Source organism: Raphanus sativus, unplaced genomic scaffold (assembly GCF_000801105.2).
Source record: "Raphanus sativus cultivar WK10039 unplaced genomic scaffold, ASM80110v3 Scaffold0434, whole genome shotgun sequence".
Classification (NCBI taxonomy): domain Eukaryota; kingdom Viridiplantae; phylum Streptophyta; class Magnoliopsida; order Brassicales; family Brassicaceae; genus Raphanus; species Raphanus sativus.
In genome coordinates this window covers 15,608-40,158 of record NW_026615753.1, presented here as the reverse complement: position 1 = coordinate 40,158, position 24,551 = coordinate 15,608, and the positions used below count along the sequence as shown (strand labels likewise).

Sequence of the window (24,551 nt, the reverse complement as noted above, 5' to 3'; positions counted from 1 at the left end):
AAAAAATAATAGTGAACGTCTAACCAGAGTACTGTCAACGATATTATCTTATTGTTTAGCCTCTCATTAAGAACAAAAAACGGGCACGAACAGATGTAGCACTAGCAACACTCCATTGGCTACTATCCTTGTTTGTAATAGCAAGTGAATCATCAGGAAGACTACATAGATAAAAAAGACATAATTTTACTTTAGAGTCCAATTTAATAACACATTTAAAAAAAAATACATTTTTTATTACGTACCACAATTTAAACTCATCAACCAATGAACACGTTGGGTTTAGCAAAGTGGGTGGAATTAAACCCGCTAGATATGGAGTAAACCCCTGGAGAACATTCATCATATATATTGTCTGCGAGTAATAATTAGAAACCTTAAGAAATCAAATTACATACCTTTCCACTCTTTAATGGAACAGAACCTGATAATACAAATTATCATTATGGACATGTTACTCATACTGTAGTCGTATACTTGTTTAGGCATAACCACCCCACAGAGTACACATCATCTTGACATTACTGTATATATAAAAACTCATCATAAAATGTAGAGCTTTTTTATTTTTAAAATATAACCAATAATAATAGAAATTTCAGCTTACCTATGGTCACGTAGCTCGATCAAAAGCCTCATGTTATCTTTGCCTTTAATGCTTTTGTTTTCCAGCGACCCAAAGTTGACTATTTGTCCAATAATATCTAAAAATATACAAAAAAAAAAGAACAAATTTAACATAACATGACAGACAATTAATTGTGTGCTAAACTGACTCACCAACTAAGCAGCTGCTATCAATCTTTCCTTCCAGAATGTCGGTAAAAATCCGCAAAATTCTTTTCAGGAACTTCACTTGGAAAATCTATAGCTTTTCCCAAAAAGTGGTTGGATAGAAACCAATTTTGTACGGATGTGGAGTTGTACGGTATTCACCAATTGCATCGAAGAAGACCTGAACAACTGGACGACAATTGCATCTCCCTCATGTAGCCTTTCACCATATTTTTTAATGAGTTGTTCACCAACTGAAGCATGAATTCTTGTCCCCTGAAATACCAGTAAAAATATATTATTAATAAACAATAAACAAAATCTTAACAAACTGTGTGTTCTTCACTTACTTCTCTATCAGCAAAAACCATTTCAATAGTGTTTCCTGATTCTTTGTTGTAGTTCTTCCACAACCGAATAATCCTAACTTCAATACGGGACGTATCTTTACGGGGTTTTAATTCTCGGACCAAAGATACTATATTTTTTGACTTTGCGAGCATTGCCATTTTCCTTCAAAAATAGAAGAATGGTTGAGTTGCTTCAACGCCACTTTGTACTCTATATATAGTCCTTTGATGGTGAAGAGTATTAACGACGCAAGAAATATGATTTGCGAGACTTGCGCAAGTAATTGGTTATAATAAGGTATGTAAATTAAATGACTAATGATTAAAGGAAACATAATAAATTTGTAAAATTAATCACGAATATGCATTTTATACGATGCGAAACTTGCGCAAGTAGTCAATATAAATAAGGTATGTTGATAATAATTAGTTTCCTAATAAAATATAAAATGTATTTCCCATTAAGACATTTAATGATTAGTCGACATTTATTAAAATTGTTCTGCAAGCTATGATTAATGGTCGACATTGATTACGATTCTTGCGCAAGAAATAATTAGTGCGTTTGACAATTAATGTCACTTTCCAATTAAAAGGTCGATGAAAAAAATAAATCAAAAAGAATAATTAGAAAAATTCGACCAATAGAAACGCGAGAATTTTTGTGAGAAGAGCTGTGTGAGCGCCACGTGTCCAATGTACTTCTCTTTTAATATATAGGAGGATGTCTCTTTTCTTAAAAAAAACTTTTCAATGCAAGAATCAAAAATTGCAAAATGCAGAATTTTTTTTTTTTTGAAATGAATGACAAAATATAAATATGTAAAATGGAGCTGGGCAATGAATGCAAACAAGCTAATGAATAGAATTTGAATCCTAGATGATCTACACGAAATTAAACTTGTCTTCCTCTTTTTACAAATTTTTTTTTTGAATGCAACAAGAACTTGTCTTCCTGGATGGTTTAAGGGATAAGTGAGCTTCCTGGGAATCTTCTTTACTGCCTGGAATGAGCAGATGTCGTGCCTGATCTGAGGAGAAAAGAGCTGTTGGAGCTTTATTGCAAGATTTTCCAAATAAGGCAGTTTTGGTGTAGTGTGGATCCTCCTGATCCAATGGGGGCTGGTACATAGTAGGAACTTGTAGAACTCTTCTTGGACTCTTATAATGTCTCCTGGACGTCCTGGTTTAGTCCTGATGTCTTCTGGTCGGATTGGAATAGCTTGGAAATGATCAAACCGAAAGATTGTCCAATCTTTCCATAAATAGCTCCAGTTTGATTTAAGTGAGTCTTCATTGAACCAACTGATCTCCTGGCTCTGGTGTAGCTAAGGACTCCTGGAATACCTCCTGATTGGTTGAAATGATCTCCTGGACGCCAATGTCTGGTTTGAAGCTGATTGAACCGGTTAGCTTCCAATTGAGGCAAGTGTAGAACTGGTTTGACCGGTTCTGGCAAATTGGGCATAACTCCTGATTTCCGTGGCCATTTCTCCTGATATTGGGCTTTCTGGAAATCTGAGAGACTCCTCTTGAATCCTATGATCGGCTTTGGTTCAGGCTGCTTCTTCATTGGGCTTGAATATCCTTCAAAAGTCGGGTACTCGCAGATGGACTGGCTGGAGAACCTCCGGTTTGTAAAATTCATAACTTCTTCCTCCTTTAATATTTTCTTGTAAATCCAAGCCTCAGTGAATCCTTGATGAGTTGGCCTGATAGGAAAATTGGATTCATGACAAAAGACCTTCTGGTTGTTGAGATATCGCCTGGGACTGGACCTCTGTCGCTGGTACCTCCAAAGTGGCTGGTTTGGACAGGTTGGTTGACCTCTGGTTCAACCACTGGTTTGATGGCCGCATCAAATGGCCACGGAAATCAGGAGTTATGACCAATTTTCCAAAACCGGTCAAACCAGTTCTACACTTGCCTCAATTGGAAGCTAACCGGTTCAATCAGCTTCAAACCAGACATTGGCGTCCAGGAGATCAATTCAACCAATCAGGAGGTATTCCAGAAGTCCTTAGCTACACCAGAACACAGGAGATCCAGTTGGTTCAATGAAGACTCACTTAAATCAAACCGGAGCTATTTATGGAAAGATTGGACAATCTTTCGGTTTGATCATTTCCAAGCCATTCCAATCCGACCAGAAGACATCAGGACTAAACCAAGACTTCCAGGAGACATTATAGGAGTCCAAGAAGAGTTCTACAAGTTCCTACCATGCACCAGCCCCCATTGGATCAGGAGGATCCACACTTACACCAAACTGTCTTATTTGGAGATTCTTGCAATAAAACTCCAACAGCTCTTTTCCTTCAGATCAGGCACGACATCAGCTCATTCCAGACAATAAAGAAGATTACCAGGAAGCTCACTTGTCATGTCCCCGATCCTGGATATGATCGTTAGAATTGGCCATGGTGCAAGGGGACGCACCAGTCAGGTCATGTGACCTAAACACAAGGGTATTATGGCCTGGAAGTAAGGATAAGGGCATCAGGAAGCTGAGACATAGCTAAACCAAGAAGGAGACAAGTATAAAGAAGCTGTACAAAGTGTATGGCAGCTGGGCGATGCGGTGAGCAAGCTCGACCAGCTAGATGAAGTGTAGTGCAGCTCAGTGTAGCTCACTGAAGAGTGTGTCAGATCCCTGAGCTGGATGAACTAGCTCACTCATCTGGGTCAGCTGGGGATCAGCTCAACTCAGCTGGACTGAGTGTTCAAGTCTTGGGCAGTTGGGCCAGGTCCGGACACTGGTCGGACCATGTGGACCACCCGGGTGTGCCGGTGAGCTGGTGGGCACTTGTGGTTGAACCAGGGGCTTGGGCAACCAGCCTAGGCTTGTGTTTGATGTGTCTAGGAGCAGTTAGGGCTGTCAAGGACATCTGGTAACTGCCCTAGGCGAACAGGTGTGATCTGGACCATTGATTAAATCAATGGCCAGAAATGATACCGAAAGGGTGCAACCTTTGGAAAGGTGACCATTCCTTTTCAATAAATACAAGGGCAAGTTCGTGCCTTTGCAGGCACGCCAGGGCTTCATTCTTCTTCCTGAAACACAAAGAAAAACAGAGAAAAACAGAGAGATGGTCGGATTACACAATCCAAGACCAAGAGAGGCTTGAAGGCAGCAAAGAGGCAGTTTTGATGGCAATCAAGAGGGGAGTTGAGAACGACCCTCTGGTGTGTTTTGATTGTGGTTTGCCACGCCATAGGCTTCCTCTACATCCTTACTACACTTCCTCTGTGTCTTAGGGACACACGCAAATGGTCACAAAAGAATGTAGAAGGCCGGACTTCACTCTCAAAGGCATGAACAGCCTTGAAGGTGGATGCAGTGCAGAAACTGGTTTCATGGAAGTTCCATGAAATGGATGATAAGGCTTGATAGAGGCGTGCAATGGAGGAGCATGGCCAGACATGATACAGGAAGCACAAGATCTAGTAAGATCAAGTATAAGGTAACATGTACATATGATTACTTTGTGGTTTATGTTGGTGTCTCTTGAGGTGCATATGAGGCCAAGTATGGCACGCCCTTGGAGACCATATATTGTGATGTGTCTTAGGAATCCAGGACCCTGGAGAGAGGGGCGGATCATAACTGATCTAACTCATCCATGTGGGATGATGGTTAGATGATGTTCAATGGATAGTGATCAACAATAGATCATGGTTTGGTGTTGGGTTTGATCATGGTGTGAACCATGGATCCGACCCACTGATGAGACAGATGGGAGTTCTAAAATCAGAGGAACCATGTGGAGTGTAAGGTCCAATTTGTTGGATCCAACAGCAAGCAAAGGAGAGGAGTAAGGCTAGTGCTTGTTGGTATGGACCACAAGTATTGTGCTGGTGTGTTTATACAAGGAAGGCTGTGTGTGATCTGATCATGGGCAAGGATGGACGACCTGGTCCATGGATGATCGATCAAGGTGTCTGATCTGATTGATCAAAGGATGCACCGGTGGTAAGAGCCAAATTAATCGGGTTCTGATGAGGCCATCCAAGTAGAGGTTCCCATAATTAGGCGCGGTCCGACCACTAGGAGTGGAACCAAGGCCATAAGAGAAGGGTTCTCCAAGGCGGTCCAAAAAATCCTAGATCAAGATGGACAAACCGGCCAGAACCAGCTACTGATTGAAGAGATGGTCCAATTGAAGATAGAAGACCAAGCCGGTTCAATTGCCGGTTCAAGATTCAAGCCGGTCCAATCCAATTCAGATCACCAGAACCAAGCCGGTTTCATCATCTCCACATTCAACCTTGGTTCAGAATCAATCTCCCATCCAACCGACCACATTGCTTCTGGTTCAGAGAATAGCCGACCACCAAAGTAAGTAGTATGTGTTGTACTCTTTTTCCTTCATCGGGTTTTGTCCCACTGGGTTTTCCAGATAAGGTTTTAATGAGGCAACATGCAAGCATACTATGAGCTTTGGTTTATGCATCTCAACCAGCAACCGGTTTTCTATTTTATTTTAATTTTATTTTGGTTTAAGACTTTGGGCATTTGTCAGCCTTTTATTTTATTTGAGAATTGGCCATTTGTCTAGGCCTTTTAAGACATTGTTGAGTCCACAAAGGGATGGCTTTATAACCCTTTGTGGCTGGCGATTTTGACACACTTAAGTCTTTTATGAAATTGTTTTGACTTTGCAAAGAAAACCCTTAGTCTTTCTAGTGTGAGAAGCAAGAGAGAGCAGCCTGAATCTTATCAAGCTCCAACCACCAAGCTTGTGGCGATTCTTCACCCCATCAACCACCCATCGATTTGCCTGAGAGAGTGACACACATCCAGCAAGGCCAATCCCATCTTCTACTCATCATCCATCCACTGATCTGTTGAGAGAGACACACATCCAGCAACAGATCATCACCATCTCTATCCCTTTTTATTTCTCTTGTTTTTATTTCTGTTTGCATCTTTTGTTTGATTCATTTTATAAATCTAAAATCCATAAAAATCATCTCTGTTTCTGTTCTTATTTTATTTTCATAGTTTTACTTCTGTTCTTCATTTTTATAAAACTATAAAACTCATAAAAAAGCTTCTTTGTTTCAGGTACAGTTTTGGACAGTTTTGATCCAAGCATCAAGTCCTTTCAAAACCAGTACCAAGATTGACCAGAATCTTATTCTCAAAGCCACTAGTTTGCAGCCTGGTTCCCAGCCTGTAACATTTGGTATCAGAGCTAAAGGCTCCAAAAGATTTGGTTATTTCTATCCTTTAGTTCATTTTGTTGTCGGTTTTGCATTTGCATCTTTCAAAATTGTTTTCTTGCTGTTCTTGGTTGTTCTTGCTGTTCATAGCCTTGTTCATCCTAGGATTGCTAGATCATTTCGTGCATCAAATCATTTGGTCAATTCTGTTTGTGCATTTGGTCGATTTTTGCTTTCCTTGTTTAGAGCTAATTGATCATTTTTGCATTTATTTGTTTCTGCATTTGCATTCATCATTTAGATTGATTGGTTGCATTAAAATCCTGATTATAATCTCATTTAGTTTGCATTTATTTTTAGATCAATCATCATTTAAAAAAAAAAAAGATTTCAATCATCTTTTATTTTGATTTGCAATTAGTTTCCCAATCTTTTTATTTTTCATTTTTAAACTTTGTCAAATTTAATTCTTTCTTTTCAAACTTAAAAAAAAAGACTTCAACTTTCCTTTCTTTTAAAATTTCGAATTTAATTTTCAAAAAAAAAAAAAAAATCTTTCATCATTTGCATTTATTCGATTTTCATTTTGCATTTGAAGTTTGACCTTTCTTTTTTTTCTTAAGTCCTTTCTTCTTCTTTCTTTCTTTGCCATTTCCCCTTTGCACTTGATCTCCTTTTCTTTCTTACTTTTCAGGAGATATGGGAGACCTAAATGGTGCAGCTGAGATCAACGCCCAACTCCGAGCCTTGCAGGCCGGACAAGCTCAGCTCACGGAAACCCTTAATGCCTTGACTGCACAAATGAATCTCATGGGTCAGGGAAACCAGAACCAACCCAATGGCCAGCAGGCTGCAAGAAGGTTCGGCCCTTACCTCAACCAGCCGCAGTCCGAGTCGGAGGAAGATGAGTCTGAGTATGAGCCACCAGATCGTGGAGGTGTTAACCAGGCAGCTCGAGGTGGGAGGCATGGTAGAGATGTAAGCCCTTGGGACGGAAGCCCTGACCGGAGGAGGGATCGAGACCGGAACGATGATGCGGCCTTCCAAAGAGGCAAGGACATCAAACTGAAGCCACCTACGTTCGCGGGAAAGGTCGACCCGGACGCTTACATCACATGGGAGAAGCGCATGGAATATATCTTTGAGTACTACAAGTACTCCGAGGCAAAGAAGATAGCTCTAGCCGCGGCCCAGCTTACTGATAATGCTCTATCGTGGTGGGATCGAGATGTTGCTAAGTCCGGTCCAGTATGGAGAGCCCAAAACTGGATTGAGATGCGAACTAAGCTCCGAGCGAGGTACATTCCATCACATTATCCTAGAGATTTACTAAAACGTTTTCGTAAGTTGTCTCAGGGAACTAAGTCTGTGGAGGAGTACTTTGAAGAGTTTGAGGCCCTAAGGAACCGATTGGAAGTGGACAAGTCTGAGGCGTCCATGATGTCTCAGTTCTTGGAGGGGCTGAACGACAGGATTGCACGGAAGGTGGAGCGCCAGCCGTATGAGGACTTCAATGACCTCTTGCACTATGCCATCCAGGCTGAGGGCCATATCAAGAGAAAGAATGCGGCCACTAGCCGGAGCAAACCTGCGTGGTCTCAACCAGGTTCCAAAGGTGCTGAAAAGAACAAATCCATAGAAGTGGAGAACCGGTTCCAGAAGAACCAAGCTGACACAACTAGAGCCGGTTCATCTGACCAAGGTAAGGGTCAAGTTCAAAATCAGAGAACCCGTGATATTACTTGTTTTAAATGTCAGGGAAAAGGACACTATGCTAGAGATTGTCCGAACAAGAGAGTGATGGTCCTTAAGGCCGATGGGGAGTATGAGTCCCAAGATGAGGCCGAGTTGGAGACAGATGCATCTGATGAGGAATTGGTCGATTATGCTGAGACTGGTGAGTTACTAGTGACCAGACGAGCCCTCAGTGCACTCTTTGATCCTGAAACAGTCCAAAGAGAAAACATCTTTCATACAAGATGTAGTGTGGAACAAAAGGTATGCAGCTTGATCATAGATGGTGGTTCTTGTACTAATGTGGCCAGCAAGTATCTTGTTGATAAGCTAGGTTTGATCAAGACTCCACACCCGAGACCATACCGACTCAAGTGGCTCAATGATGAGACTGAGCTCAAGATAGAAGAGCAAGTTGTTGTGTCTTTTAGTATTGGCAGGTACCATGACCAGGTGAAGTGTGATGTTGTTCTTATGCAAGCCGGCCACATACTTCTTGGCAGGCCATGGCAATTTGACAAGGAAACCATCCACCATGGTCGGACCAATGTCTACAGCTTCTACCATAACAACAAGAAGCACAGCCTAGCTCCCCTTAGTCCACAAGAAGTCCATGATATGCAGAAATCAATGGACCAGGCTGGAAAGGTAAGTAAAACCAACCTTTTATGTCTTCAGGCCAAGTTCTTAATCTTTATATCATGAGACGCAGGTGCTACTAATGGTCTTTAAGGAAGGTTGTTTTGCAGGTTTTGAGGCTCAGGAGCTACCTGGCGAGATGCAAGACCTCATGGAGAAGTACAAGGACGTCTTCCCTGATGATATCCCAGCCGGCTTGCCCCCCATCCGCGGCATTGAACATCAGATCGACCTTGTACCAGGCGCACCACTGCCCAACCGAGCCGCATACCGTGTTAACCCTGAAGAGGCCAAGGAGTTGGAGAGGCAGGTCCAAGACCTCATGGACAAAGGCTATATCCGTGAAAGCCTAAGTCCTTGTGCGGTCCCTGTGATAACCCGCCTTTCGGGGTAAAATGGTCGAGATCGACAAACTCGGAGTTTGGAGCCAAGCTATTGGGAATCAAAAGATGAGGAGGAATGTTGAGTTTTGATCATTTCAAACTCAACATGGTTCAGAGAAAATAGAAGATTGGTCGAGCATCAACTTGATGGTCGAATCAAGGGCGACAATGATGGATCGAGAAGTTTCAAAGTAAGAGATGGTCAGAGAATTGATCGTGAGTGAACCTGGAGTCAGATAAGCTGCTCTACCATTATTAGAAGTGTCTTAGATTGATCAGACGGTCGTTTTGGAAGCGTCACATTTTTGGAAGCATGACGGGATAGAAGCTCGACGTTTTCGAAGCATGACGTGACTTAGCCACTAAGTTTTCTCCAAAACTTCGTAAGAGCGGAATATTATTTCAGAGACATTATAAGTCGGAAGCAGGACGGGAAGCAAGCAGGACGGGAAGCAAGCATGACGGGAAGCAAGCACGACGGGAAAACCCGAAATCGACCAAAAACCCTGATTTCGGTATTTGTCTATTTTTCAAGGAAGCCGAAGGCTCGGGAAATATTTTTATTCAAGGTCAGGATTCCTTTGGAGTTTATTAAAAATATTCAGAGCATCAGAACGGGAGCAGAAAAATATTCAGGATTGATCGCGGGTCGAAAATTCACCGGAAGGACCGAAACCGCACAATTCGACCGGGAAGCTCGAGGTGACTTGATCTAAGCGACCAGGACGTGATGTCTATCCTCTAAGTAGCTGAGTGTCAACATAAGCACGAGGTGTTGAAGCCCAGGAGAGCACAGCATGCAGCTTGACACACAGAAGCACGAGGTGCCGCGCAACCTGCGATCGAAGCATGCAGATCGACATGTGTGCGCTGTGGTGTCGAACTGGATTAGGTCAGGACGTGGATCAGACATCTGGAGGGCGTGGTGTGACCTAGCATGACATCCTGGTCATGCATCCAGACATGTGGAGCACGAGGTGTCGCCGCGCATGCGTCCGGAGCCATGCGAAGCGACACACGGGCTGCCACCAAGCTGAATATGAGTGGCTGATGATATCTATAAATACCCTAGACCCCCTGCTCGTTTTCATTCATCCTCACACACCAAAATCAGTCCCAAACGTGCCTAGAGAGAGAGAGAGAGAAAGTAGAAAAAGAAAGCAAGAGGTTCCGATCTTTTTCGAGGGTTTTAGAGAGTTTTCGAGATCAGATTTTCTACTGATTTCGAGTGAGTGTCTAGGGGAGACTCTGTCCAAATCAATTCGTCCAAGCAAGTCATATTCTCTGGTGATCAAGTGGAGGTTCTGTCCAAGTCAAGATCAGTCCAGTCCAGTCCATTCAAGATGTCGAGGTTGGGTTTTGGCTTAGTCCTCTCCGATCAACCAGCTGCTTATCGGCAAAGAACAATGTGAGTTGGTTTTGTTTGAGTTCCACTTGGAACTTAGGTTAGATCGAGTATGCATATAGATTATAGATTATATCACGCTATTGCATGGTAGAGTCCTTAGGGTTTTAGTATTGAATTGGACTCGGCTTAGCACGGGCTAAGCTGAGATGAACGGAATTAAGACTGAGTTAATAACCTGACTAGGACTAGGGCTAGGATGCATCATGTTTTCTATTCTTGCTTGGTTATTTGGTTGAGTGCAGGTTCCCGTTATCTTTAAAGATAGTTTCATAGCAGGAGGCTTAACTATCTGGGTAACGGTTTGATTGAGTTGATTGCTTGTTTATTTAATCTTGTTGATTGAGGTTAGTCAGCTCTTGGTAAGGGAGTGACTAACCGGTTGAGCTGTTTATTGTTGATATCGTTGTTTAGTATTTTAGATGATGGTATTAGTAGTCTTAGGCCATATAGGCCGGATTACTGGTACTAGTTGTTAGTGTCGTAGAGTCTAGAGTCTAGGATAGTGTTGTGTTTTTTTTGCCGTCAGTATGTGCGTAACCCGCCCATACTAGGCTTGGTTAGGGTTTATTTGTGTTTCCTCGCTGCCTCGTATTTAGCGGGTTTAAGGAAACCCCTTATTCGCTGGATCGGGAAGACTCAGAGAGACGGGATCATGGCCTATGGCTGAGTGATTACACGACGGTGTAATGTGACAGTGACCCGAAGGACTGTGGGCTGTCGAGCGGTGACCCGAAGGACTGTGGGCCGCGGTCGGTTGAAAGTTCCTCTCTTCTGGCCTTTGTGGTAGGAAGTTAGGATGTTGCCGATTTTGGGGATGAACACGAAATCACCATTTCCCGGGTTAGAGTATCGGTTAGAGTGTCGAGTTAGATTGAGTCATAGTTAGTTAGTATTCTTTTTATTGTGCTTGTGGTTGATTGATTTGCTTGCAGGTTCCTGTTACTTGAAGTTAAATCATGGCAGGAGGCCAAGTCTAACTTAGTAATCGGGTTATTAGATAGTAGTTGTGATTGTTGATTGGATATTGTTTAGTGTAGGCCTGATGTTGGCATGTATGTGTCTGAAGGATTGCTTGTGAAGGGTGGTGGATATTAAAGCTATGTGGTATCATTAGTTGGCCGATCATGTTCTTGTCTGATTGTTGGTCGACTGATTGATGAACACTACATGAGTATTGAACTCAGGCATATATATGGTTAACTAGGGGATTGGTTGTTGACTTGTTTTCATGCAGGTTCCCGTTACTTGAAGTTAGATCATGGTGGGAGGCCAAGTCTAACTTAGTAACGGTTTGCTTAGCCTTAGTTTAGATTTCTTGCTAGGGCTAAATTGATTGTTATTTTGGGTTGTCTGGGTTAGTTTTAGGTTGGGGTAGAGGTAGCCAGCTCACTGAGTAACATTAGGTTACTCATCCATCTCCGTTGTCCTTTTTGCAGGTTTCTCTAGTAGGACGATCGGATAGCTTGGTGCTGGACGTTAGGACCACCGGTGTAGATTTGCTTGCCTTTTGTTAAACGGTATTTTTGATTTGCGTTTAGTTGACTCGATTTTGGCGTTAGGCCGGGACCGGTCTCGAATTATTCAATGTATGAATACTTCTTTGAATCAATAAAGTAATTGTTTTATATGCGCTTCATGAGTACTCTGATATTTGACTAGTCCGGTCTAACACAACGTTAGGTCGTTGTACGGGTTGAAAAGCCTTAGGCCTCGATCTAACGGAAAACGTTAACTTCGGGTACGGGTTGCAAAGCCTTATGCCTTTAGTTAGCGGGACGAGTTAGTGGATGAACTGGTCTAAGTCGTGGAGTAAATTTTGTGACTCTGACTGGATCGTCCCTAGCCCGTCACGTAGCGCTTCTGGACCATGGTGTTGGGTTGGACGGTCAGTCATGTTCTTGTTTGATTGTTGGCTGGCCGGTTGGCCTTTCATCTCCAACCCTTGGCGTTGGTCGCTCCGTCGGTCATGTTCTTGTTTGATTGTTGGCCGGTGGTTCGACCTATGTCTAGGACGGTTCGGGGGTGTTACAGATGTGGTATCAGAGCATGGTTACGTCCATGCTTCCGGAACTCATGATTTAATCGGTTTTCAAATATTTTATCGAGTCAAAAGGAGTCACAAAAGGCATTAGGAAACCGGTCACGTCCAGCGATAGGATTTATTGTTTTAGGAATTAGGATTAGATAGTTGAGTTTAGAATTGCTAGGTTGTTGGTTAGCTTTGCGGTTAGGTTGTGGTTAGTTTCTGTTGGGTTAGTTGTTGACTAACTTGCGTGTGAGTGTTCTTTTAGTTGCAGCTTGTAAGTGTGTTCGTTGATCGGCACTTTAATGGTGAAAACCTTAAAGTGAAAGGAGTTCAAGGCCAAAAACACAAAGCCGAAGAGGTAAAGTGAAGATGGTTCAGAGGACTGGACAGTGGTATGGACTGGACAGATGGAAAGAAGCCAGACTTCATTTGGAAAGGACTTCAGCAGTATCTGGGTAAAGGAAGATCGAGAAAAGGATTGAGTAATCAGGAGCAAGAATGATTTATCTGAAGGAAAGGATAGTATCATGGGAAATCAGTGCTATGGCAGAGGCAAAGCAAGATGACGTAATGATCATTCCATTGAAGAGAGACAGAGACGAGTATGGAGACCAAAGAAACCGAAAGAGATATTCCAAGGGCAAACCGATGAGAAGCACATCAAGTGATCAAGGCCGCGAAATGAAGTGATCCAAGGAGAGATAGTCATCAAGGGAGAGCATGTCGTGAAGCTGAGCAGTTACACATTTAAGAATTCGAGGACGAATTCTATTAAGGGGGGAGAATGTGATAACCCGCCTTTCGGGGTAAAATGGTCGAGATCGACAAACTCGGAGTTTGGAGCCAAGCTATTGGGAATCAAAAGATGAGGAGGAATGTTGAGTTTTGATCATTTCAAACTCAACATGGTTCAGAGAAAATAGAAGATTGGTCGAGCATCAACTTGATGGTCGAATCAAGGGCGACAACGATGGATCGAGAAGTTTCAAAGTAAGAGATGGTCAGAGAATTGATCGTGAGTGAACCAGGAGTCAGATAAGCTGCTCTACCATTATTAGAAGTGTCTTAGATTGATCAGACGGTCGTTTTGGAAGCGTCACATTTTTGGAAGTATGACGGGATAGAAGCTCGACGTTTTCGAAGCATGACGTGACTTAGCCACTAAGTTTTCTCCGAAACTTCGTAAGAGCGGAATATTATTTCAGAGACATTATAAGTCGGAAGCAGGACGGGAAGCAAGCAGGACGGAAAGCAAGCATGACGGGAAGCAAGCACGACGGGAAAACCCGAAATCGACCAAAAACCCTGATTTCGGTATTTGTCTATTTTTCAAGGAAGCCGAAGGCTCGGGAAATATTTTTATTCAAGGTTAGGATTCCTTTGGAGTTTATTAAAAATATTCAGAGCATCAGAACGGGAGCAGAAAAATATTCAGGATTGATCGCGGGTCAAAAATTCACAGGAAGGACCGAAACCGCACAATTCGACCGGGAAGCTCGAGGTGACTTGATCTAAGCGACCAGGACGTGATGTCTATCCTCTAAGTAGCTGAGTGTCAACAGAAGCACAAGGTGTTGAAGCCCAGGAGAGCACAGCATGCAGCTTGACACACTTAAGCACGAGGTGCCGCGCAACCTGCGATCGAAGCATGCAGATCGACATGTGTGCGCTGTGGTGTCGAACTGGATTAGGTCAGGACGTGGATCAGACATCTGGAGGGCGTGGTGTCACCTAGCATGACATCCTGGTCATGCATCCAGACATGTGGAGCACGAGGTGTCGCCGCGCATGCGTCCGGAGCCATGCGAAGCGACACACGGGCTGCCACCAAGCTGAATATGAGTGGCTGATGATATCTATAAATACCCTAGACCCCCTGCTCGTTTTCATTCATCCTCACACACCAAAATCATTCCCAAACGTGCCTAGAGAGAGGGAGAAAGTAGAAAAAGAAAGCAAGAGGTTATGATCTTTTTCGAGGGTTTTAGAGAGTTTTCGAGATCAGATTCTCTACTGATTTCGAGTGAGTGTCTAGGGGAGACTATGTCCAAATCAATTCGTCCAAGCAAGTCATATTCTCTGGTGATCAAGTGGAGGTTCTGTCCAAGTCAAGATCAGTCCAGTCCAGTCCATTCAAGATGTCGAGGTTGGGTTTTGGCTTAGTCCTCTCCGATCAACCAGCTGCTTATCGGCAAAGAACACTGTGAGTTGGTTTTGTTTGAGTTCCACTTGGAACTTAGGTTAGATCGAGTATGCATATAGATTATAGATTATATCACGCTATTGCATGGTAGAGTCCTTAGGGTTTTAGTATTGAATTGGACTCGGCTTAGCACGGGCTAAGCTGAGATGAACGGAATTAAGACTGAGTTAATAACCTGACTAGGACTAGGGCTAGGATGCATCATGTTTTCTATTCTTGCTTGGTTATTTGGTTGAGTGCAGGTTCCCGTTATCTTTAAAGATAGTTTCATAGCAGGAGGCTTAACTATCTGGGTAACGGTTTGATTGAGTTGATTGCTTGTTTATTTAATCTTGTTGATTGAGGTTAGTCAGCTCTTGGTAAGGGAGTGACTAACCGGTTGAGCTGTTTATTGTTGATATCGTTGTTTAGTATTTTAGATGATGGTATTAGTAGTCTTAGGCCATATAGGCCGGATTACTGGTACTAGTTGTTAGTGTCGTAGAGTCTAGAGTCTAGGATAGTGTTGTGTTTTTTTTTGCCGTCAGTATGTGCGTAACCCGCCCATACTAGGCTTGGTTAGGGTTGATTTGTGTTTCCTCGCTGCCTCGTATTTAGCGGGTTTAAGGAAACCCCTTATTCGCTGGATCGGGAAGACTCAGAGAGACGGGATCATGGCCTATGGCTGAGTGATTACACGACGGTGTAATGTGACAGTGACCCGAAGGACTGTGGGCTGTCGAGCGGTGACCCGAAGGACTGTGGGCCGCGGTCGGTTGAAAGTTCCTCTCTTCTGGCCTTTGTGGTAGGAAGTTAGGATGTTGCCGATTTTGGGGATGAACACGAAATCACCATTTCCCGGGTTAGAGTATTGGTTAGAGTGTCGAGTTAGATTGAGTCATAGTTAGTTAGTATTCTTTTTATTGTGCTTGTGGTTGATTGATTTGCTTGCAGGTTCCTGTTACTTGAAGTTAGATCATGGCAGGAGGCCAAGTCTAACTTAGTAACCGGGTTATTAGATAGTAGTTGTGATTGTTGATTGGATACTGTTTAGTGTAGGCCTGATGTTGGCATGTATGTGTCTGAAGGATTGCTTGTGAAGGGTGGTGGATATTAAAGCTATGTGGTATCATTAGTTGGCCGATCATGTTCTTGTCTGATTGTTGGTCGACTGATTGATGATACTTATATAGTCTAGGTGTCTAACACTACATGAGTATTGAACTCAGGCATATATATGGTTAACTAGGGGATTGGTTGTTGACTTGTTTTCATGCAGGTTCCCGTTACTTGAAGTTAGATCATGGCGGGAGGCCAAGTCTAACTTAGTAACGGTTTGCTTAGCCTTAGTTTAGATTTCTTGCTAGGGCTAAATTGATTGTTATTTTGGGTTGTCTGGGTTAGTTTTAGGTTGGGGTAGAGGTAGCCAGCTCACTGAGTAACATTAGGTTACTCATCCATCTCCGTTGTCCTTTTTGCAGGTTTCTCTAGTAGGACGATCGGATAGCTTGGTGCTGGACGTTAGGACCACCGGTGTAGATTTGCTTGCCTTTTGTTAAACGGTATTTTTGATTTGCGTTTAGTTGACTCGATTTTGGCGTTAGGCCGGGACCGGTCTCGAATTATTCAATGTATGAATACTTCTTGGAATCAATAAAGTAATTGTTTTATATGCGCTTCATGAGTACTCTGATATTTGACTAGTCCGGTCTAACACAACGTTAGGTCGTTGTACGGGTTGAAAAGCCTTAGGCCTCGATCTAACGGAAAACGTTAACTTCGGGTACGGGTTGCAAAGCCTTATGCCTTTAGTTAGCGGGACGAGTTAGTGGATGAACTGGTCTAAGTCGTGGAGTAAATTTTGTGACTCTTACTGGATCGTCCCTAGCCCGTCACGTAGCGCTTCCGGACCATGGTGTTGGGTTGGACGGTCAGTCATGTTCTTGTTTGATTGTTGGCTGGCCGGTTGGCCTTTCATCTCCAACCCTTGGTGTTGGTCGCTCCGTCGGTCATGTTCTTGTTTGATTGTTGGCCGGTGGTTCGACCTATGTCTAGTACGGTTCGGGGGTGTTACAGTCCCGGTCCTATTGGTGCCTAAGAAGGACGGAACATGGCGTATGTGTGTGGACTGCCGAGCCATCAACAACATAACCATCAAATATAGGTACTGTAAGACCCGAACCCGGACGGCTAGGCCGCGGTCGATGCCTCACGTCGCTCAGTCCATACCCTGACCGAACCACTCAATTTTTCAATCTTTATATATACTTTCGCCTAAAGGCGAAGTCTATCTTGGACCTTAGCTTAAGACTATCTTAGTCATTCCCTAGCTTAGATCCTTTCAACTTATGCACAGCGGAATACTATCTATCAACCATTGGTCTAAAACCAATCTAATACTTGTCAGGTCGAATCACCTTAGCCATGATCAGTAGACACAACTACTACCAGCTCCAAGGTTGATCCTGAACCTAATCCAAGTCATACAATAACTGAGGTTCCATTCCCCTAACCATTCTATCTAGATCTATGCAATATTGCTAGATCATACCTTTGCCACATCCACGGAGCTTGTTAGCTCATTGTCTCAGCTATCCCCAGCTTGTTAAACTAGCTTGTCCAGCTCAGCTGAGCTGAACCACTTCACTTGAGGTTCACTCTCTCCCAGCTGATCGAGCTGTGAGGTAGCTTTGCCCAGCTCCCCGTCCACTCGTCCAACTCCCTTATACCTGTATAAACTCTCCCCTTAGGTTACTTAGTCATTCAACCAACCATCCCCACAGACCAAGTACCTTTGGGAAGTCTTCAGCTGCAAAACCAACCACAAGCAAACATGCTCCAAAAACTAATTAAAATTCATGATAATTCATGATAATTCATAACTAAGAGAATGGTCAAGTCAGATTTCTCAGAACTGGCCTCGATCATACTGATCTCGCCCATGAACAGCCCATATGGCCATAACTGACCACCTCTAAATCAATGAGATAAAACTAATCTTTCACCATGATAATTCATGATAAATACCCATTAAGAGATATTTGAAGTCGGATCCTAACAATTCCCTCAGGAACTATCAGATCTCCACTTACCTGCCCAACCAAGGCCATGGAGAGATTTCTCTGAACCGGCCACTCCATGGTTCAGTACCTCCACGTCTGATCAACATATAATAGGATTAATAATGCCCACCAGTTCCTGAGTCAGTCAACCAACCACCCCACATGACTCAGAACTGATGAGTCTTCACACATACCTAACCGGCCATGGAACTATGTCCCACTGAACCTGATTAGTGTTGCTCTTACCACTGGTGCATCCTTTGATCAATCAGATCAGACACCTTGATCCATCATCCATGGATCAGGTCGTCCATCCTTGCCCATGATCAGATCACACACAGCCTTCCTTGTATGAACACACCAGCACAATACTTGTGGTCCATACCAATAAGTACCAGCCTTACTCCTCTCCTTTGCTTGCTGTTGGATCCAAACGAATTGGACCTTACACTCCACATGGTTCCTCTGTCTCTAGGACTCCCATGTGTCTCATCAGTGGGTCGGCCTCATGGTTCACACCATGATCAAACCCAACACCAAACCATGATCCATCATTGATCACTATCCAATGAACAGCATCTAACCATCATCCCACATGGATGAGTTAGATCAGTTATGATCCGCCCCCTTGTCCAGGGTCTTGGATTCCTAAGACACATCACAATATACATTCCTCAAGGGGCGTGCCATGCCTGGCCTTGATCCCACCCCAAGAGACACAACACAGACATAAATATAAACATAAACATAAGTAATCAACACATGTTACCTCATACTTGATCTTGCTAGACCTTGTGCTTCCCTGATCAGGTCCGGCCTTGTGCCTCTTGCACTTGTCTTAATCAGGTCTTATCACATACTTCCAGTATTGATAAGATCCATACATGGGTCGCACCCATCATCCCTTCCATGGAACTTCCATGAAACCAGTTTCTGCACTGCATCCACCTTCAAGGCTGTACATGCCTTTGGGAGTGGAGTCCGGCCTTCTCCTTTCTGTTCTGGCCATTTTCGTGTGTTACCATGATGTAGAGGAAGCCTAGGGTGTGTTCATCCATGATCAAACACCACCCAAGGGTCGTGCATCACTTCCCACTTCAGTACCCATGAAACTGCCTTTCTACACACCACTGCCCTTAAGGCTGCTCTTGGACTTTGAGAGTGAATCCGGTCATCTCCCTTCTTCCCTGGCTATTTGGATGTGTAGTAAGGATGTATATGAAGCATATGGCGTGACAAACCACAATCAAAACACACCAGAGGGTCGTTCTCAACTCCCCTCTTGATTGCCATCAAAACTGCCTCTTTGCTGCCTTCAAGCCTCTCTTGGTCTTGGATTGTGTAATCCGACCATCTCTCTGTTTTTCTCTGTTTTTCTTTGTGTTTCAGGAAGAAGAATGAAGTCCTGGCGTGCCTGCAAAGGCACGGACTTGCCTGATATATATAGAAGAATGGGCAGTTACCTTTCTAAGGGTTGCACCTTTTCGGTATTAATTCTGTCCATTGATTTAATCAATGGTACAGATTGCACCCATTCGCCTATGGCAGTTACCAGACGTCCTTGACATCAATAACTACCTCTAGACACGTCACACACAAGCCTAGGCTGGTTGCCCAAGCCCCTGGTTCAACCACAAGTGCCCACCGGCTCACCGGCACACCCCGGGTGGTCCACATGGTCCGACCACTGTCCGGACCTGGCCCAACTGCCCAAGACTTGAATACTCAGTCTAGCTGAGTTGAGCTGATCCCCAGCTGACCCAGCTGAGTGAGCTAGTTCATCCAGCTCAGGGAGCTGACACACTCTTCAGTGAGCTACACTGAGCTGCACTACACTTCATTTAGCTGGCCGAGCTTGCTCACTGCATCGCCCAGCTGCCATACACTTTGTACAGCTCCTTTATACTTGTCTCCTTCTTGGTTTAGCTAAATCTTAGCTTTCTGATGCCCTTAACCTTACTTCCAGGCCATGATACCCTTGTGTTTAGGTCACATGAGCTGACTGGTGCGTCCCCTTGCACCATGGTCGATCCTAAGGATCATATCCAGGATCAGGGACATGACAGGTACCCTATACCTAGATTAGATGATATGTTGGATGAACTAAGTGGTTCTACTGTGTTTTCTAATATTGATCTCAGGAGTGGATACCACCAAGTTCGTATGAAGGAAGGTGATGAGTGGAAAACCGCCTTCAAGACGAAACAAGGTTTGCATGAGTGGCTTGTGATGCCATTTGGCCTTACCAACGCCCCCAGCACATTCATGAGGCTTATGAACGAGGTTCTAAGGCCATACATCAGTAATTTTGTGGTTGTGTACTTTGATGATATACTGATCTATAGTCAGAGCTTATCCGAGCATGTTTATCATGTAGAACAGGTGCTGAAGGCATTGAGGCAAGAGGGACTTTATGCTAACCTAAAGAAATGTGTGTTTTGTACTGATCAATTGGTTTTCTTAGGTTTTGTTGTGAGTTCACAGGGACTGAAGGTCGATGAAGAAAAGATCAAGGCGATCCAAGACTGGCCAACTCCAACCACAATCGGCCATGTCCGCAGTTTTCATGGTCTTGCCAGCTTCTATCGACGGTTTGTCAAGGATTTCAGTACCATTGCTGCTCCAATGACATCTGTGATCAAGAAGAATGTATCCTTTACTTGGGGTCCTGCCCAAGAAGAGTCTTTTAACAAGCTTAAATATAGTTTGACTCATGCACCAGTCCTTACTCTGCCTAACTTCGATAAAACCTTTGAGATTGAATGTGATGCATCAGGTACAGGCATAGGAGCTGTGCTTACTCAGGGAGGCCGACCAGTAGCCTTCTTCAGCGAGAAATTGAGTGGAGCTGCCCTCAATTATCCCACCTACGACAAAGAGCTTTATGCTCTAGTGAGATCTCTTGAAACTTGGCAACATTATCTTTTGTCTAAAGAGTTTGTTATTCATACAGATCATGAGACTCTTAAACACTTGAGAGGTCAGACCACATTTAAGAAGAGGCACGCCAGATGGTTAGAGTTTGTGGAGACTTTCCCTTATGTGATTAAGTACAAGAAGGGCAAAGACAATGTGGTGGCCGATGCACTGTCCCGGAGACACACTCTTATCTCCACCATGGAAGCTAAGATCATGGGTTTTGAGTATATTAAGGATTCTTATATTACTGACCCTGATTTTCAAGAAGTTTTCAGGAAAACTACCAAGATGGCAGCCGGCCCATTTTACCAACAAGATGGCTTCTTGTTCAAGGAAAAGAAATTGTGCATTCCCCAAGGGTCCATGCGGGAATTGCTGGTTCGGGAGGCCCATGGTGGCGGCCTCATGGGACATTTTGGTAGAGATAAAACTCTAAGTGTCCTAGCCGACCATTTCTTTTGGCCAAACATGAGGAAGGACGTTGAGAACTTGTGCACCAAGTGCATTGTCTGGCTTAAGACAAAATCCAGGTCACATCCTTACGGTTTATACATGCCTTTACCTATTCCTGACCACCCTTGGGTAGATCTTTCTATGGACTTTGTGCTGGGCTTGCCCAAGATAGACCACAAGGATTCCATTTTTGTTGTTGTGGACAGGGTCTCCAAGATGGCTCATTTCATTGCTTGTAACACAACCAATGATGCCACCCAAATCGCCAACCTGTTCTTCAAAGAGGTGGTTCGTCTACATGGCATGCCTAGGACCATTGTATCTGACCGAGACACCAAGTTCTTAAGCCATTTCTGGAAGACTTTATGGGGTAAACTTGGTACCAAGCTGTTGTTCTCAACCACTTGCCATCCACAGACTGATGGCCAAACCGAGGTAGTAAACCGTACACTCTCCCAGTTATTGAGAGCTACGGTCGGTAAGAACTTAAGGAACTGGTTAACTTGTCTGCCTTTTATTGAGTTTGCTTATAACCATGCTAGACACTCTACTACTGATCTTTCTCCTTTTGAAGTTGTATATGGTTTTCAGCCGAAGACTCCCTTGGACCTTTCTCCACTGCCCAGTCCTATGTACCGCAGTCGTGATGGAGCCCACAAGGCGGAATTTTTTAAGACTTTGCACCAAAGGGTCAAGGAGAAACTAGAAGCACAGGCGGCCAAGGTCAAGGCGCGGATCGACCAGAAGAGGAAGGAAGTTTTGTTCGAACCAGGAGACTTAGTGTGGTTGCACATGCGGCCAGAAAGGTTTCCTGAAGCAAGGAAGTCCAAGCTATCACCTCGAGGGACTGGACCCTTCCGGGTTCTTGAAAAGATCAATGACAATGCTTATAAGCTTGATCTTCCAGGTGAGTTTAAGATTTCCCATACGTTCAATGTATCTGATTTGTCCCCTTTTCTTGCAGATGATGATGTTCTGAGGCCAGAACCTTTTCAAGGGGGAGGGAATGATGAGGCCATCCAAGTAGAGGTTCCCATAATTAGGCACGGTCCGACCAATAGGAGTGGAACCAAGGCCATAAGAGAAGGGTTCTCCAAGGCGGTCCAACAAATCCTAGATCAAGATGGACAAACCGGCCAGAACCAGCTACTGATTGAAGAGATGGTCTAATTGAAGATACAAGACCAAGCCGGTTCAATTGAAGTTCAAGATTCAGCCGGTCCAATCCAATTCAGATCACTTGTCCAGAACCAAGCAAGTTTCATCATCTCCACATTCAACCTTGGTTCAGAATCAATCTCCCATCCAACCGACCACATTGCTTCTGGTTCAGAGATATAGCCGACCACCAAAGTAAGTAGTATGTGTTGTACTCTTTTTCCTTCATCGGGTTTTGTCCCACTGGGTTTTCCCGATAAGGTTTTAATGAGGCAACATGCAAGCATACTATGAGCTTTGGTTTATGCATCTCAACCAGCAACCGGTTTTCTATTTTATTTTAATTTTATTTTGGTTTAAGACTTTGGGCATTTGTCAGCCTTTTATTTTATTTGAGAGTTGGCCATTTGTCTAGGCCTTTTAAGACATTGTTGAGTCCACAAAGGGATGGCTTTATAACCCCTTGTGGCTGGCGATTTTGACACAGTTAAGTCTTTTATGAAATTGTTTTGCCTTTGCAAAGAAAACCCTAAGTCTTTCTAGTGTGAGAAGCAAGAGAGAGCAGCCTGAATCTTATCAAGCTCCAACCACCAAGCTTGTGGCGATTCTTCACCCCATCAACCACCCATCGATTTGCCTTGAGAGTGACACACATCCAGCAAGGCCAATCCCATCTTCTACTCATCATCCATCCACTGATCTGTTGAGAGAGACACACATCCAGCAACAGATTCCATCACCATCTCTATCCCTTTTTATTTCTCTTGTTTTTATTTCTGTTTGCATCTTTTGTTTGATTCATTTTATAAATCTAAAATCCATAAAAATCATCTCTGTTTCTGTTCTTATTTTATTTTCATAGTTTTACTTCCTGTTCTTCATTTTTATAAAACTATAAAACTCATAAAAAAAGTCTTTGTTTCAGGTACAGTTTTGGACAGTTTTGATCCAAGCATCAAGTCCTTTCAAAACCAGTACCAAGATCGACTAGAATCTTGTTCTCAAAGCCACTAGTTTGCAGCCTGGTTCCCAGCATGTAACAGGTTCAGTGGGACATAGTTCCATGGCCGGTTAGGTAAGTGTGAAGACTCATCAGTTATGAGTCATATGGGGTGGTTGGTTGATTGACTCAGGAACTGGTGGGCATTATTAATACTATTCTATGTTGTTCAGACATGGAGGTACTGAACCATGGAGTGGCCGGTTCAGAGAAATCTCTCCATGGCCTTGGTTGGGCAGGTAGGTTGAGATCTGATAGTTCCTGAAGGAATTGTTAAGATCCGACTTCAAATATCTCTTAATGGGTATTTATCATGAATTATCATGGTGAAAGATTAGTTTTATCTCATTGATTTAGAGGTGGTCAGGTATGGCCATATGGGCTGTTCATGGGTGAGATCAGTATGATCGAAGCCGGTTCTGAGAAATCTGACTTGACCATTCTCTTAGTTATGAATTATCATGAATTAACATGAATTTTAATTAGTTTTTGGAGCATGTTTGCTTGAGGTTGATTTTGCAGCTGAGACTTTCCAAAGGTACTTGGTCTGTGGGGATGGTTGTTTGAATGACTAAGTACTTAAGGGGAGAGTCTATACATGTATAAGGGATTTGGACGAGTGGACGGGGAGCCAGGCAGAGCTACCTCACAGCTCGGTCAGCTGGAAGAGAGCAGAGAACCTCAAGTGAAGTGGTTCAGCTTAGCTAGCTGGATGCTAAGTCAGCTGATATAATGAGCTATCAAGCTCCGTGGATATGGCAAAGGTATGATCTATCAATGTTGTATAGATCTAGATAGAATGGTATAGGGGAACGGAACCTCGGTTATTGTATGACTTGGATTAGGATCAGGATCAACCTTGGAGCTGGTAGTAGTTGTGTATACTGACAATGGCTAAGGTGGTTCGACCTGACAAGTGTTAGATTGGTTCTAGACCAATGGTTAAGTAGAGAATATTCCGCTGTGCATAAGTTGAAAGGATCTAAGCTAGGGAATGATTAAGGTAGTCTTAAGCTAAGTCCTAAGATAGACTTCGCCCTTAGGCGAAAGTATAGATAAAGCGCGAAAAATTGAGTGGTTCGGTCAGTGTGTGGACCGAGCGACGTGAGGCGTCGACCGCGGCCTAGCTGGCCGGGTTCGGGTCTTACATCACTTATCCCCTTAAACCATCCAGGTTCAAGAAAATATCAAGATACAAGATCATCTCTTTTCAAAGGCCACAAATCAAGCTAAAGGCTAGTTTCATGGAGCCATCAAAGCCTTTGCTTCCAAGAATTTTATTTCAATTTTATTTGTT

At 43.5% G+C, this 24,551-nt stretch overlaps 2 protein-coding genes across 2 annotated transcripts; one reads left to right on the top strand and one right to left on the bottom strand.

The window, feature by feature from the left end:
• Positions 1-91: 91 nt before the first annotated feature.
• On the bottom strand, positions 92-1,283 carry LOC130502197 (uncharacterized; the record flags this gene model as incomplete). The annotated part of the gene is made up of 8 exons (XM_056996940.1): positions 1,125-1,283; positions 928-1,050; positions 781-865; positions 608-704; positions 508-524; positions 399-424; positions 246-355; positions 92-161 (listed from the first exon to the last, which is right to left on the bottom strand). Coding segments are annotated over exons 1-8 (687 nt in total), but the record flags the coding sequence as incomplete, so codon positions are not given.
• Positions 1,284-6,989: 5,706 nt separating this feature from the next.
• LOC130502196 (uncharacterized) lies at positions 6,990-22,266 on the top strand. The gene is made up of 6 exons (XM_056996939.1): positions 6,990-8,187; positions 8,308-8,672; positions 8,737-9,053; positions 19,866-20,155; positions 20,678-22,003; positions 22,061-22,266. Exons 1-6 carry the CDS (start codon positions 6,990-6,992, stop codon positions 22,264-22,266), a joined length of 3,702 nt encoding a protein of 1,233 aa, XP_056852919.1.
• Positions 22,267-24,551: the final 2,285 nt, after the last annotated feature.

Excerpts from the sequence above, each read along its gene's own strand:
- LOC130502196 (XM_056996939.1), top strand. The coding sequence starts at position 6,990 with ATGGGAGACCTAAATGGTGCAGCTGAGATCAACGCCCAACTCCGAGCC. Across the intron at positions 8,673-8,736 it reads CAATGGACCAGGCTGGAAAG|GTGCTACTAATGGTCTTTAA; the intron begins GTAAGTAAAACC and ends CATGAGACGCAG. Across the intron at positions 20,156-20,677 it reads TTATGCTAACCTAAAGAAAT|ATCATGAGACTCTTAAACAC; the intron begins GTGTGTTTTGTA and ends TTATTCATACAG.